Consider the following 16873-nt stretch of genomic DNA (forward strand, 5'->3'; position numbering starts at 1 on the left):
GTATTTATGATATTAAATTTCCCATTTGTTTTCCTGGTTTGAGTGCTGGGTGGAGAAAGGAGAAGAGTTGTCTGTTTTCTTGCTGCAGTCTTCAAGATTCTGTGTTTCTGCCTGGATGATGTTCTTGCTTTGTGTTGATACAGTATCCCAAATTCAGTTTGTCAGCAAAGCTAATTAAGTACTATTATTTATTCAAGTCTGTGAAGTCTGATTTTTTTCATTAAATGGTCAGTTTTAATATTAGCTCCAGTCTTCTGTAGCTCATAGATTCTACTAACATTGGGCAATCTGTACTCCCTATGCCTGTCCATTCCTGTGACATTGAAATAAGTATATGTAATCCACGGGGAATATCTTCTGGTTAAATAAGCCTACCACTCTTCTATTAAAGCCAGAATTTGTATGGTAATTATTTTGATAAAGATCTTGTTCATAATATTGCAGGACTATTCATTGCAAACCTAGTAGTAGCAACAACAAAACGCCTGATCCACCAACACCAAAACCAACAGCAACAAAAGTCTCTTCTGTGAAACCCAAAGCTAAACAGCCAAAGGTAAAGGCTGAACCACCACCAAAGAAAAGGAAAAAGTGGAAAGAGGAGTTTTCATCTTCTCAGTCTGATTCTTCACCAGAAGCACAGAGTGATGAGGATGGTGAGTGAGGATACTTCTTTTTTTGTATGAACTAATGTGTGCAACAGAAGTTACCTCAACTGTAGTTTCTCAATTAAATATATTACAGAATCACAGAATCGTCTAGGTTGGAAGAGACCTCCAAGATCACCGAGTCCAACCTCTGACCTAACACTAACAAGTCCTCCACTAAACCATATCACTAAGCTCTACATCTAAACGTCTTTTAAAGACCTCCAGGGATGGTGACTCAAGCACTTCCCTGGGCAGCCCATTCCAATGCCTAACAACCCTTTTGGTAAAGAAGTTCTTCCTAATATCCAACCTAAACCTCCCCTGACGCAACTTTAGCCCATTCCCCCTCGTCCTGTCACCAGGCACGTGGGAGAACAGACCAACCCCCACCTCTCTACAGCCTCCTTTAAGGTACCTGTAGAGAGCGATATTCTTACTGCTTGCTTTCTAAGACTGGTTCAATTTCAGAAGAAGCTGATTTGACTTCAGATTACATCTCAATCATATTCTTCATTAATTTTCCATTGCAACTTCATGTTATGTCTAAAATAACATTCCTGCGATGCCTGTCTGGATGCACATGTAGACAGAATTCAGATGTTACTGTTGTTTTTTCAAAACCCCTGGAGAAAAAGGAGTTGACTTCTGGCTGCTTCATTGCTTGCTTTTCTAAATGCCAGCTGTTCAAATGTAGCCAGCTGAACACACTTGCTCTTAAGACGTTCACAGTGTCTTAGAACTTTGAGATATGAAGCTTGCAGTAATGCTCTAGAACAGAAAGGTATTTTTAAAGCGTACTCTGTTTATAGAGGTTACCTGTGGTCGCAGACGTACAGTACTTTTTGCATTTTTGTTTTGTTTATTTACTGTGCATTTGAAGCTGCACTGTGTAGTAACCATGCACTGTATTACTCTTATTTCTAAAGCATGCTCTGTGACTTTTAAATATTGATGAGTTATGGCCAATGCACTGGAACAGTGCCTCTGCTGAAGGCTGCATGCTTAAAATAACATGTTTCAGGCAGACTTATCCATATTTAAAAGCTGAAGTTTACCTGTAGAAATGTGGAAATCTTGGGGGGGGGGGGGGGGGGGCGGAGCCTTGCTAGTGGAATTACTGCAAAGTACTGTTATCGCGCATGGTGCCTACAGAAAGCTCCATAGGACTCAGGCTTTACTGGTGCTGACGACTACTCTGTGTGCATGATTCCTCAGAATAAGCACAAATATGCCTACATTGCCTTGCTGGTAATATGTGGCTTGCATGGTTTTTTGGTTTGGTGGTTTTGTTTTTTTTTTTGCAAGTTGGACAGTTAGGTGCTATGGACTTCAATAGTACACAGGCTTCTAAATGACATTAGTGCTCTTTAATTTTGTTGTTGTTGTTGGGTGACTTAGTTTTGCAGCTTTAGGGTACACTTGCATTCACATGAAACCTGTGCTTAGCGCACTTTGCTTGATTGAAGTTATTCATTATCCCTTTTCTTTAGGCTTTCATCTGCAATAATATAAAAATAAATGTCTAAATAACCTAAGATATGATCATCTGCATGCTGATAGTTGCAAGTAGTTATACATATTTCAGCAAAAAATTGTACCATTTGTACCTTGTTCATAACTGTTTTAGCGTGTGCATAGTTTGGCTGTTATTTCTGACTGCATTGGGTTTTAATCTCTTGGGATGCCAGTAGGGGTCACTTATGTTTTAAGAGAGAAAGCCTTCAGTTTTGTAAAACACAAATATTTGCCGAATCCTTAAGAAAAAAAAAAATCACCATATTCCAATTAATTTTTCAGAGCTTGTACCTCCAGCTCCCTTTGTTACTCGCTTTTTGAACACAAGGGCTATGAAAGAGACCTTTAAGAGCTATATGGAGTTGCTTGTTAGCATTGCTTTGGATCCAGACACAATGCAAGCCTTGGAAAAAAGCAATGGTACAGTATGTTTAAAATTTGTATGTTTTTATTAAATTTAAGGTTATTAATCAGTAAGGCAAATGTATTTAGAAAGCAAAACAAGCGAAAAAAATGAGGTTAAAAAAAAATCTGAAGATAACTTCATGTAAATGACTGTGTAATTTGTTTGCAGTTTGGATTTTCTGACACTTCCTTTTTCTGAGATTCAGGGTGGCTTTGGTACCGCAGTGTTTTTTTATTTCAATTTTGGTTGAATGCCATATTTATATTCTGTATTTCCTGCTTAATGTAATACAGTTTCAATTCAGATTAGGTTAGATATGCATGCATATATAAATGTATCTATCTGTGCTGCCTCTGTGAGGAAGCAAAGTAATTTAGAAATACTCTTTTGTCTGCTTTGCTGCGTTAGACTTGTCAGAGCTGAGCTCTTTGTTACTGTCTTAAAATCTTACAAAACATTTATTTGAATCTACGATGTTTCAGGTATGTGCTTGCGTTCTTATAAAGAAATACCCTCCTAACTAAGTAGTTATGATTCTTAATACCATAAAAAAGTCTCATTTTCAAACTCTGAAACTTTGAAATTCTGATCACAGATGTATTTATTCCATTTTTCCTTTAAGGCGAAAATGTCTGATGGATTTATCTACCATAGTGGACTCCAGAAGACAAAATAGAAAAAATACATTTCTCAAAATTTAACAAAATACTTATGTATGAAGTTAAATGTCCTTGTAAGACCGATTATTTCACCTATTAAGTTGGAAGCTGTTGTTTTTGTTTGCATTATATTCAGTTTACCTGAACAAAAACAAAAAGGGAAAAAAAAATTATATAGATTCCTCTTTCCTGGTTTGCTCAGGTTGTGCATCAATGTACACTTACCTCAAGGATTTATACCCTGTGATTTTTGTCGGTAGTCCCACTAAAGGCAAAGAAATTGACTATAAATAAGACTCCACACTGAGCTGTAAATTTTCATCCATGGCCACGTACCTATGTTCAGGTGTATGTTTTTCATCTTAAAGTGGTTTATCAGGTAACTTCTATCAGCAAGCACTTTCCTCAAATACTTCTGTTATAAACGCCAGCAGGGTCATTTCTTTTAAGAGGGAATAGTGAATGTCAAATATATGTATATTTCGTCTTCCTAAAACTGCCAGTTGTATTGCACAGTAGATTATTTTGGAAAAGGTTTTAAATTGTCTTTGAGATTTATTCTTTTTATTGCTCTGTCTTATTTTTTCACTTTCAATAAAGAAAAGTCAGAGAAGGAGCTGGACTGCAGTCAGCAATTAAGCTGCGTAATATCTAGACCAGTTTATTGGGCTGATCAAAAAAAAACAAAACAAAACTGTTTTTTTTCTGACTTTTAAAATGAGTTTATGAGCAAATTGCATTAATTTTTACTTACACATTTTATGTTAATAGGTAGAAGAATAGATTGGAGTCTCATATTACCATGTTTCTCTTAATAATCAACTGTTACTTTTTTCAATTATCTTTTAGATGAGCTACTTTTGCCTCATATGAGAAAAATTGATGGCATGCTGAATGACAATAGGAAAAGGCTGCTTTCCAAACTACGCTTGGATCATACTTTCAAGGTATTCTCTTTTAAATTCTAGGGTTTTTAAAGTAGTGTTATAAGCCTGAATACATACTGAATACATACCATGCAGGTGTAACTAAAAACCCAAGGCAAATATGTAACAGCAGTGAATATGAATTTGAAAGAGAGGTGCTCTAAGTTCAGTGCTTGTCTGTGGCATTTGGAGAGTATTTGTGATCAAGAAGTTTATACTGCAAAGGTGAAGTTCTAGTTTTACTCACCATGCTTCCTGGTTCATTTTCAAACACTTCCCCTTTTAAATTTCTCAAGTTTGTTAAAAGAAAATGTTTGTTGTCCTTCTAGAGCTCTTGATTAAGTGATTGTATTGCCTAAAAATCTTAAGCTTTTACATTAATTAGCTGTGCTGTCGAGCAAATATCTGGACCTCTTTGAAGGAGGTAGCCTGATCAGAGTAGCTTAAAACCAAGACATAAAGAGTAGAGAGCAACTCATTTGTGCACTGTTTCATGTACATTCAGCATGGAGGTTTGGAAGTTTGAATAACAAGCCTGTATTACAGTAGCTTAGACACGGTAATAAATAAAAAACAGATCTGGAGACAGGGAAGAGAGTAACTGTACAATCTCAGTAGAGAGAAAGTAAAGGGGAGGACAGTCATTGTGATTCCTGTGGTTCCCACACACAAAGGCAAGAATTCAGACTTTGGAAGTGCAGTCAAGTGAATTAAGACATCTTTTTCCACTCGTGTCTGAGACACAGTTGTCAATGTCTATAGTTGGACTGATTATTTCTTCCTGCAGTGGTTTTGAGACCAACAGCACTAGAGCAGACCACCACCAGACTAAGCTTGTTCTTTTGCCTGTCCTTCTCATTTCCTTTTATTTCTACAGTACAGAAACATTTCTTGGAGAATTAATTCTCTCTCTACTGCTGTGTGCAGAGAGCTAGGTGAGAAAAAAGATAACAGCACATAAGTCAGTTCTGCATTTTCATCATGAAATCTCTGAAAGATCTTTTTTTCTACAAACCGTTCCTGATAAGTCTTGTGGGACAGTAAGTGACTTTGTTTCGACCAGTGAAACAATTTAAATTCATGTTAATTCTTCACCTTTTTTATCATTAGTTATGTTGTTTTCCCAACAGCTGTACAGTTTGTACCTGCTTGAACAGAATTTCATGTGGCTCCCTCCTTGTAGTAGGAAGGCACAGGGAGGGCTGCATATGTTTTTTTTAAAATATAACAGTCTCAGAGAGGCAGGATGTAGTAGCCATTCATTTTTGCTTTTCTTCTGTGCTAAGAGTTTTGTGTTGGTAAGATATTTCTGTAGCTGATGTTTTTAGACTTGCTTATGCAGAGAAGATAGGCTAAGATAAGGTAGGATATGAATTTTGGAATTCTAGTTACATTCACAGTACACAAAATGAGAAGTAGTTTACTTGTTTTTCCTCAGTTTAAGGGAAAAATACTGGTATCTTCTATAACATTAGCATGTAATTACAGCTTCTTATTCAGTTGGTGTTCATAATGAATAAAATAGCTTTGCTGTGTGTTTGCTTAGGGGCAGATTATGAATCATATTTCTAAAGCTAGCTTTAGCCTGTATTTCCACGGTATAAGCTGCAGGAAAATTATTGGAATTCTGGGTGTAAGGAAGGGGTCTGCTTGTGATGTAAACTGCAAGATAAAAAGCCTTGTATTTTTGTTTTCTGGTATGAGGGTACCAGCTTGTACTTAGATTAATGTTATAGATAAAAATGAAACACTTATTTGTCATCCCATGTGTTTGTGTTGGTGAGAAAATGTTTGATACTCTTTATTAATCATTACATTAACTTGAATCTTAAAGCTTGCTGCTGTTCCAGCTGAATGAGGCATTGCAATAATAAGTAAAATTATCATTAGCATGAGTATCATCCAGTTTGAATATTCTTAATATTCTGCATTAATAAGCATGGATGAGATGTTTTTTTCCCACCAGATAGAGTTAATACGGGATATTTTAGCACTGTATTACTAATAAAATTGGACACTGAAGTTAGCAGTTAGTGTTTGGTAGTTTTGCCTGTAACATTCTTTGTAGTTCTAACAGTTTGTCACATCCTTTGGGTGTGTTCATTGTAAACATAATGAGAAAATAATATTTTTGCTTTATTGGAAGCTCAGTAAATTAAGCATCTTAGCTGAACTGTGTAAATTTATTTGGAAATAATTGTTACCATTTTCTGTCTTCTGCTTTCAGAGATGCAGAAATCACTAGTATTTGATTCTTCATTCCAATACAAATTTGTCTGTTTCAGGTCAGTGCTTTAGCCATGTAGACTCTTCTGGTTAATAGGAATTCTCCAGAGGAAGGCAGAAAAGAAATGGCCAAAGCTCCTTGATACTCGGAGTCAGCCTTCAGGAAGGCTATTACAGTGGATAGAAAAAGTAATTTAAACATATAGAAGTGGTTCCAGTTTAAAGTTATTTGCTATGAATATTGTACATGGACAGGTTAGCTAGTCGAGATTACTGCTACTAGTATGCAACTGCGTTTTGTGCAATAAGTTTTATAGCTTTCTGTTGAGAGCTTTTTTAGTGAAGTGAAAAATGGCTGATGTATATACAGTGCTAAGAGATTATAGATAGGGGAAGTTACTGAATATTAGTACTGTTTTTTAAAAAAAATACAATAGTCAACTTTATATTTTCTCAGTAGTTTAAATTTAGCACCTTAGGCTGTATTATTTGTATTTATATGCATGTTTTTCCTCATATTGGACATACATGTCCATCTATATTATTGTACTTTACAATTGTCTTAAAGGTGGCTGTAGCGAGGTGGGGATCGGGCTCTTCCCCCAAGCACCAAGTGTGAAGACAAGGGGAGATGGCCTCAAGTTGCACCAGGGGAGGTTTAGCTTGGATATTAGGAGAAATTTCTTTACTGAAGGGGTTGTGTGGCATTGGAACAGGCTGCCCAGGGGTGTGGTTGAGTCACCATCCCTGAAGGTCTTGAAGAAATGTGTAGGTGTGGAACTCAGTGGCATGGTTTAGCAGTGGACCTGTCAGTATTAGGTTAAAGGTTGGACCAGATAATCTTAGAGGTCTTCTCCAACCTGAATGATTCTGTGATATATACTGGACTAATATGTCCTGTAAAAATATTTCTTTATATATAATACAAGGATATATACATTAATTTAACTAGATACGTTTTCTCAATGACCAGATTATACAGCATAACAGGACTATTTCAAAGTAGCTGCTAACACAGTGCTAACACAGTACAACAAAGTTGTACTCAAATTTGTTCATGCGAGTAATGCGGTACTGAAGCTGGTAGAAATGTACTTCACCAAAGAGTTAATCTGTCTTAGAAACTTGTGCTTTTTTGAACTGGTCATCTAATTCACTGTGCATAAGCTTTTCTAACCTTACAGATGTGATGAGATGCAATTAATCTGTGTCTTACAAAAGCTGGGACAAAATCCATGAAGATGGTTAGGCGTCATATTCCTCCTACAACTGAAAGACTTCCTCTCCTTGTGTAGTTATTAGGCATCTCTGAGTAACTTGGCCTTAGAGATTCTTGTGTAGAAATGGAATGGAAACCAATTTTAAAAGATAAAAATAGCCTAGTGGAGCCATTTTTTACTCTAATAAAAGAATCACATAATACCTGAGATACAATAAGAGGATCATCTTGTCTTGAAAAATTATAGTAGCAAACAATGAGGTGGTCATGTTTTTCAAACCGTGTATGGTTGCTTGATCTGATAGAGTTTTTTATCGTGTCTTTGTGAAGAATAAATTGTTTTATAATAGAGTGCACTCAAACTACCCATTTTTCTCTGAAAAGTTATCAGCAGTCTTAACAACTGTTCTTGAATTTTTCATAATCCTCTTTCATTATATACTCTCTTTAAAGAATGCTTTGGAAAACTTTCCTGAACTGACAGTCATCACTCGGGATTCAAAGACAAAAAGTGGAGGGACGTCAGTGTCTAAGATCAAAATGAATGGTAAAGCGTATAACAAGAAAACATTGAGGGCTTCTAAATCAACCACTAAATTAGCACAGGTGGGTGTCCAGAAGGTTTATTGCTGCCACCATCTGACTTGTAATATGATAGCCATGTTTGTAGAAAAGACTGTTTCCTTTATTAGTTTCTTCTGTAGATTCATCAAAATATAAAAATCTTTGTTGAATGAAATGCATTTTCTGTAATAAAAAAAAGTTAAAACAACATTTAAAGCTATATATTAAAGCATTGGTTTAGCTCAGTTATGAAATAGTTATTATATTCCACAAAATATAATAAAACATTTCAGAGTGATTCCCCTATTTAAGTTCTTGAACCGCAATGTCTTGTTTACACATATTTACTATATTTAGACCCAAATGCTCTTATCCAGTATATTTATACAGGAAGTCTTCTGTGGCAACTACTCGAGTTTGCAGGAAGATGAAGTGGTAGTATGCTACTTCCCTCATGCAGGCAGCAGATGGTATGTGTAGTTGGATGGGAAGGGAGAGGTGAGCTCTGCTGTTGCTGTGCTTCATACCTGTTGTTGTAGCACACCAAACAGCAGTGCCCTGCTAGAGCCCGTTCTGCTTCTGTCACCACCAGAACAAGAAGTGAACTTCAGGCCACATTTCTGCATGACAGTCAGCCTCCTGGACTGTTGCTGAAGCAACAATGTTGCCTTCAACATTGCAGTTGTGGTAAAATTACTGTGTAGCTCATAATAACAGCTTCTTAAACTTGCTGCAAGATCACTAAAGTAAATGATATAATAGCTTCTAGATCAAAAATTAAAAACAAATGTTAATACTGTAAAAAATGATTAACACTTCAAAATTTAGTTTCTTTCCTGATTTCCAGTGACAGAATGAAGCTGTGTATCATTACTGTTTTAAAAAAAAATTAAAAAGTAATGTGCTAAAGCTTGAGATGTACACGTTATTTGTTTCCATAGCATTCTTGAGGAGAACTATAATTAGGTTTTACTAGGTACTGTCTCACAGTCTTAACTCACAGCAGCAAAAAGTGGCTAGGTAAAAGACATGCAAATACAGCCCGCATTTGTATTTCTTGCCAGAGTAACATAAACATTAGATTAGTATAGGTCAGCTCTTCTAAGGCACGGATTATGTGCTTTTTTGCGATGGCACCTGTCAATCTGGTAGAAAAGCGTTAACCTTTGGTAATACTTGCAGCACTTCTTGCGAAGTAATATCTTACTGGACTTGCACTTGCAGTACATTCAGAAGGATTGAAAGCATTCTCAAAACTAGTTTTAACAAAATAATTTTGTAGGGAAAATGGAGATAAGAAATAATTGTGATGCAATATAAATTACAGTGTACCAAAATATATCAAAGCGATTATGTGAATGAAGTATTCAATTTCTGGTCTGTTAGGGAAAGAAAAGAATATTTACAGAACAAAACATCTGTCACGTCTCTGTCTTGAAACATAACATGCATTTACCTGAAATAACTGTTCTTCTTGCAGGAGTTTACAGTAGATCCAGAAAAAATACAGTTGTATTCTTTGTATCACTCACTCCATCATTACAAATATCACATATATCTGACGTGTAAAGAAGAGGTAAGTATTGGGTTTCTTATGCTGTATGTTTACATTCATTGTGGGAATTCATTGAGGGAGTTGAGTCTAAATATAGAGCGACTTGTATTTTTGGTAAATGAGTATGGATTGTAGCTTCCTTTTATTTTAATTAATTCCTTATGACAAACAAAAAGACATTCTGAGCATATATGTTGCCCCTAATGGACACTTCTGCCTAGAACATTCAGATATGAGGCTTACAAGTTTTGTGTGGAATCAGTTCCCATGGGGGTAAGTATTCTTCACTGTTTTCCAAATAAATTAAACAAATTCTATCACCTTGTGTAACCCCTCAGGTCTAAGGGCTACTTTTTTTCTTATAATGCCCACTCGTTTATTTCTTACTGCAAATCTCTCCTTGACATATTCCAGGTAGCAGAAACACAAGGGTTAAGCTCTGGCTCAGATGTTAAGAAAAGCAGTTTTGGTAGGGGTTTTCTTCAAAAGTAGAATGCTATTTAACTGTGGAGTATTGTAAAAGCAAAAAATCTGTAATGCTGGCAGCCTAACATGTATGTGTGTGTGCATGTCTCTTTTTTTAAATAGATTTCTTCTGTTCAGAAGAAGAGTGCGGATCTAGGACAAGAAGAGATTGTGCAGCTGTGCATGAAAAATATAAAATGGGTGGAGGATCTTTTTGAAAAGTTTGGTGAACTTTTGAATCGTGTCCAGCAGAAATGCTCATAACAAAAATGTATTCCAAATCTCACATTTTTCTACGGCACTAATCTGATGGAACAGAAAGCTCAGAGAGAGGCTCTGATTTCTTTTATAATGCCAGACTGCGTTCTTCTTCGTAGGCATTTTTATTTCTCTTTATGGAACTGTGCCTTGGCTCTTGCTAAGGAAAAGCGATGCTGCCAATGAAATCGGTCCTTTGGAGGTGGAACTAAACATAAACCTAACCAAGTTTTTAACCTGAAGAATTATTTTCTATTTTGTAAACTATTGGATAACTTAGTTTTATTTTCAGAAATGTTTTTGACAAATGATAAAGCATGCACTACATATACTTTTTTCTTTATTGCTAAAAAGATAACAACACTTAAAATACTACAGGTTTTTCCATCTCTGACTAAGCAACAGAAAAGTCAGTGTTGGGGTGAACTAATTTTTACATGCGCCTGTCTGGCCACCAAATTTAGTTTTGTACATTTTGTGAACAGAGCCGGAGTGACATCAGTTTCTGCGAACATATATTGCCATCATAAAATCCAGAAATGTCAATATGCTTTATGGACTCCTTTTACTATTGTCATGTTCAGGAGACTGAACGTGGAGTTGGTGCAATCCTATGACTGCTTTTTTTGTGTCAAATTATATTGTAATGAAAGACAATGACCTTAACTATTTTCCCTGTTTTGAAGAAAAAAAATATTTTCCTTTATACTGCGGTTTTGTTTTGTTTTTGTTGTTTTGGGGAAAAAAATTCAATTGTACATTTTATCTCACTAATAGTTGTATTTTTCACAGAGAAAATATTGTGGTTAAAATTGTTTCATGTATCTTTGTAATACACTTTCCATTGTTTTCAGTAAATCTTATTCATTTATATGTTGATTTCTTATTGTAAACTATATATCTTGAGGTAACCCTTTTGTTTATACAGGTTTGCTTCAGTGTTAACCAGAATAATGCATACTAGACTAGTTTTGCTTTAAGTGTAGTTGTGTTAGACACTGCAAGTATTTTCTGATACGTGAAAATAAATTTCTTACTAAACTAGCACTTGATTAACTGAGAGTTTAAATGAGGAGCTATTACACTTTATCTTTGTCAACAAAGATTGATGACTGAATAGACTATATGCAGTGTTAAACACAGCTTACATAGTTGTTTGTAGAACTGGCAGTTGCAGAGCTGTTCTCTTTTTGGTGCCTTTAAAGTCTTCAGACATCTTGTAGCTTTTTTGTCCCTCCAGTTTGTTAACAGTTAGTAGTGCCACTAGTCACACTCAGACAATGAATGTAATGGGCTCTAATCCAGGAGAACATTTTCTCATTTTCTTTAAATTTGCCAACAGAATGCCTTACTGAGTCATTCAGAATGGATACTTACTCTACTGGGGTCCTAAAAAATAAAAATAAAAAATAAAAACCATGTTGTTCTTTTTCAGAAAATGTAGGAAAAAAAATCATTCCTTTATCCGTTCACTGCCACTTAGTGCCTTAATTTCATCCAAGAAAGCAGGGTTCACTATTCATTGGCCAAATGAAATAATGTTCATTGCCATGTGACTTTTTTTCCTGTTATCTGTTTTGATCCTATTTAGTTGTTAAATGTTCATTAGACCTTAGAACTATAAAGAGTTTAATGAATAGATGTGAAAATGCAATGATTTGATCTTGAGTAATCAAATAGAGGTTTGAATAGTAAAGCATGTACAGAATTTTAGCTGATTAGTTTTTAGAACCTTAGAGGATGTTTACCATATTTCCAAAGCCTTTCATCTTTTAAAAGCAATAATTCTCCTTTACAACTTATATGCAGACTACAGTGAACAGAAATGGATATGTGAGCCTGCCTATTTAAAGCCTCTTCATAGTGTTTTTGCTTTAAAAAGGGAGGTCACTATCACGTTAATAGATGCATTGTGCTACTGTTGTGTCTACTATAATCAAGGATAGCGATGTGGGCTTTACTTAGGAAGAATGTGCAGAATGTTAGAGCAATCATGAAGCTAATTCATTTTTACAGTGTAAAGAAGAGTAGACACTGGGTTGAAGAGTTGCCATTGTTTCAGTCACTGTGTTGAACCTCGCAGGAGCTAAAGTTTGTGGTTAGCACATGAAGCAAAGTTATCACTGGTAGTGATCAGCTAAAATCATTTTAATGTAAATATGCACACTGGAGACATAGTAGCAATGTGCCTGGTGTACTATTTAACCTATAGTAGGAGTTCCCAAATTTACTTAGTGTATTTCCTTATTGACGGGGGTGATTGGCAGCAGTAGTTCCTGGCTGTGTAGATTCATGAGAGGTATTTCCTCTCTTGAGGAACATATATATATATATATATATATATATATTCTTCACCCAGGCGGAGTTCTGTTGTTTCCTTTCAGTGATACACACAACACAGTTTGGGAATTCCTAACTTGTAGCTTTAAAAATGGTTAGGATGCAGACTGAGGGAACAAGAGTTGGCTCCTTGATTGTACAGTAATGAACCCATCAGACTTTGTGTCTCATATCCCTCCCTTATATGACTGCAAAGCAACTAACTGAGAGAGGTCTTTATGCTTTCTGAATGATTTCTCTACTGCTACTTTATACATCCTTTAGAATTTTGAATCTAGAAGTAGCTTTAGAAAGCTACTTGTTTTAATCCAAGTCCTTAGAAACTGAAAGAAAAAAAAAAGAGGTTTTTGGAGTAGTTTCTCCATATTTAAAAAGAAGGTAAATTTTAGCAACAAGTATCTAAATAAAAATGGCCAGGATGCTCTGCACTGCCATAGAGGGTGGCCTGGCTTATTTTTGGCTGTTTTATTCCCAGGGCCAGTTAAGCAAGCACTGTGCCTTGGTATATAGATAGGAAAAACTTTTCTTGAATAAAAGTAACTACCCCAGACTTCTAAAGATGTGTTAGAGCTTCCGTCTTTGTCTTGGGCTACAAAAATGGTGGCTGGATTATTAGTTCACCAATTGCAGTGAGTGAAAGCATGGAACTTTCAAGTGTGTGAAGGATCATAAATGAAAGTAAAATTTTGTTAGTGGGATTGAAAAGGTTTTTTTATACTGAAGCAAACTTAGAAAAAAAAGTCAATGTACAAGTTACTTTTTTGCACAAATGCTTTGTTTTGTTGCATTTTAGATAATTCTGCACCCACACCTCAATCTTCCGTCTTATTCTCGAAGCAACAGTGAGGTCCTTATTCTTTGACATCTGACAGTGGAAATTGAGCACTCGTGACTGCAAGAGAAGATGCACTAGGAAGGAATAAAATCCTCTTTAGACTATGAATTAGCAAAAGAGAAATTTATTAAACTAATCGTGTGATGAACTATGTTTTTTTTTAATTCCACTGTCATTTCCTTTAGTATGGCATCCCTGTTTACATTGGGTTTGTTTTTATTGACATAACAGTATTTCTCTTAAAGGCAGATTTTCTTTGAGATGCTACTTCCAAAGTCTTGCTTGCAAAACATCTGAGACAAAATTGGATTGAAAAACTGTTTCTGAAAATGACTAAGGACTTTAGGGTCTTCTATGACATGTAATGTATTCATATATTGTCTAAATGAAATACTACTTTTTAAAAAGGCAAATCTTACAGGCTGTCTTCCAAGTAAATGATTTCCATAGGGGAAATATATTTTAAATATTATTTAAATATTTACTACTATTTAAAACAATTTTAAAACAGAAAAGCTAAAACTATGGTCACAAAATGTCAATGTGTCATCAGTCATTTCTTTTTCTTTGCCAACACTTGACATTTGGTCTCTTACTCTGTTACACACCTGTGCATTAGTGTGCACATTCTGCCATATCTTACTGTTTAAGCTAATATTAACATGTCATTGTTAAACAAATGCATGTTTTCTGCATATCTCCTCTACATATGGCAAAAAAAGAAGCTAGGGCTAATAAGAGACACTTTACGCGTTCTTAGTCCAGATTTTCAGGTGGTCCGTAATACAATGTATGGAAATGTGAAAAAGGACAGAGTTTTGTACCATTCATGATGTTATTAACTAAACCCATTAAAGTGAAAACACTTTTAAACAAAAAACTCATAATGCTCAGTCATTTATTATTAAAATACTAAGTCTTGGAAAGCTAGTTTGTTGGGAAAGAAATGGCAATTTAGACATTTTCTGATCTCAATATGAAGAAATACATTTCTTTTTCATTATATCACATGAATTAAGGAACGTTTTTTGTTATTACATTTACTGGTTCTAAATGTTCTGCATTCATTTTCGCAGCGTATCTGCCAGTTCTTAAACTGATGTGAGAAATTAAGAGCCAGAAAATTGGGCTAAAAGAGAGACGACTTCTGTGATTCACGTGCCTTTCAGCTATACTGTTTTCTTTTGTCTCCTTCTTGCTTAACCAGAACATTACCTCTGTGTACCTATAGGGAAAAAGTGGTGCTAGAAGGTTTTTGACCTTTTTTTCCCAGTTACAATGAACTACTTCATTTCTTATGAATATTTTTCTGACACACAGAGGGCTGAAATCCCATATGATGTGGATATATGGTAAGTGGTCTCTGAGCCACTTGCTTGTAGGAAAAAGTGAATCTGAAGGGATGGAATGTTTTTTATAATGGTCCTGTGTGTAAGAGCTGCTTCCCAAAGCAAACTTCAACTTAAAAATGCTGCTGTTCTTTTTGTAGGTGTTTTTAGTTCAAATTATTATCAGATTACGTCACTGATGACTTCTTTTTATTCTACATGTGTCGCTTGAAATATTAAACTATATAATTGGGAGTACATGCCATAGTGTTCTAAAACTTCCAGGGCTTGTGATAGCAAGACCTTTTAAGTAAAATTATGTTGCTTGTCATCCTCCTCCTTTCCAACTGCGGTGCCTGCTAATGTGATTTCTCTGTGCATTATTCATGTATCACATTTTTGCTGCAGCAACAAAGTAAATGATGTGATAACCAAATAAAAACTAAAGCATCAATGCTTTGTCATGTGGTTAGGTCCAAATTGGTAACTCGTTCAAAGCTCTGGGAGAATAAGGATTTAGATGTGTTCACTGAGTAAAGCACCTTTGGTGGATTCTGAAACCTCCCAGCTTTTCTTTGTTGGTCACTACATAGAAGTTACTATTCATAAACTTTGGTAACAGAAGAGAGAGTAAGAGAATGCTTTTTATTTGCTTCAGCGCAAGGTCCAGCGATTGTTCTACTGGCTGCAGAGGTGCATTGACCACAGTCAATGGACTTTGCTCAAAAGAAACTGAAGAGAAAATTTACCCCTGAGGATCCAAGTGTTGTAATTCTGGAATCAGCTGGTTGAAAAAAGAACAAGTACTTTGCCAAGCATTGTTACTTTCTCTTTGATTTGAACTCTGCAAGTTCTGTTTATTTCTAGTGGGGGTAACGAGACAGTGCTTCCAGGGCTCTTTTCCCATCCTAAACTGGGGGCCTGGCAAAACATGACATGATAGGGTTTGGTGGTCCCTGCACATCGTACGTTAATATAAAAGGTGAATTATAGACTCGTGTACAAACAATAAACTCACTCCTCTGCTCTTGAACACAAGCCTTACACTGGGTGTAAATAGTGATATAACTGGTACATAGCTATTTAATAAAAAAGTCAAGTGGTCAAAATCATGAACTCACTTATGATTGGAAAATCCATTTAGAGTTCTCCCTCCCCCCTTATTCTGTGTGGTCCTACTGTCCCATTAAGCTGGTGCCACTAGTTGCTGCTTGCTTTGGGAGTAGAGTTGTGAAACTTGTCCCTGCCAGATCAGTGTAAATTACTACCTCACCATGCTTCAACTGGAAATCACTGCTTGCTTGGCTTGACCTCAGGTTCTCTACAATTGTATAAACTGGTGAGACCAGCTCCCTAATCCTTTGTGAATTTACCTAAAGCCACTTTCAGTAGTAAAATGAGTAAATGTATTCACTTTTGTTTTGCAATGTACAGAAGTTCACATTGTTAGTTACTTTAGCTTACCTGAGAAATGGTAACTCCCAGCTGGGCAGATGGTAACTTCTGGCGTTTCAGTTATTTGTGTCTGATGATGCTTGAGACTGCTTATTCTTCTCAAACAGGCTTCTAGTGTGCAGATGACAGTGAATCTTTACCATTCTATGAGGAGTCTTATCCAAATGGTGTTGCGAGGACCATGCTATGCTAAGCACATTTAGGTATGCTGTAATCAATCTCTGGTTATAATGTATAATCATCTGAAATGTCTTGGAAGACTTCTGCAGGAGGAAAAGTGGAAAAATCTATTTAAGACAAAAAACAGTAATAGTAAAATTGAGAAGCAGTCACGTCCTTGCATTTTTGGTCACATTGCTGATATTCTTTGCTCCCATACACTTCCTTAAAGTAAGCAGTCTCAAGGAATTCTGGCTCTGACTTGCTCCCTTTCCAGCCCCTGTGCGTGGATTGCTATTCAGAGTGCAGTGTG

The 16873-nt window shown here is 35.9% G+C and overlaps 1 protein-coding gene across 2 annotated transcripts in view; it reads left to right on the forward strand.

Annotated features, from left to right (window-relative positions):
• QSER1 (glutamine and serine rich 1) overlaps positions 1-11490 on the forward strand; it is a 45793-nt gene extending 34303 nt beyond the window's left edge. For both annotated transcript variants that reach the window (XM_040558739.1, XM_040558740.1), the window contains 6 exons: positions 445-656; positions 2448-2585; positions 4080-4177; positions 8055-8207; positions 9646-9741; positions 10309-11490. In XM_040558739.1, coding sequence (XP_040414673.1) covers positions 445-656; positions 2448-2585; positions 4080-4177; positions 8055-8207; positions 9646-9741; positions 10309-10449 — 838 coding nt within the window. In that variant the 3' untranslated portion in view covers positions 10450-11490. The remainder of the gene's footprint in view (positions 1-444; positions 657-2447; positions 2586-4079; positions 4178-8054; positions 8208-9645; positions 9742-10308) is intronic.
• Positions 11491-16873: the final 5383 nt, after the last annotated feature.

Source organism: Cygnus olor, chromosome 5 (genome assembly GCF_009769625.2).
Source record: "Cygnus olor isolate bCygOlo1 chromosome 5, bCygOlo1.pri.v2, whole genome shotgun sequence".
NCBI lineage: Eukaryota > Metazoa > Chordata > Aves > Anseriformes > Anatidae > Cygnus > Cygnus olor.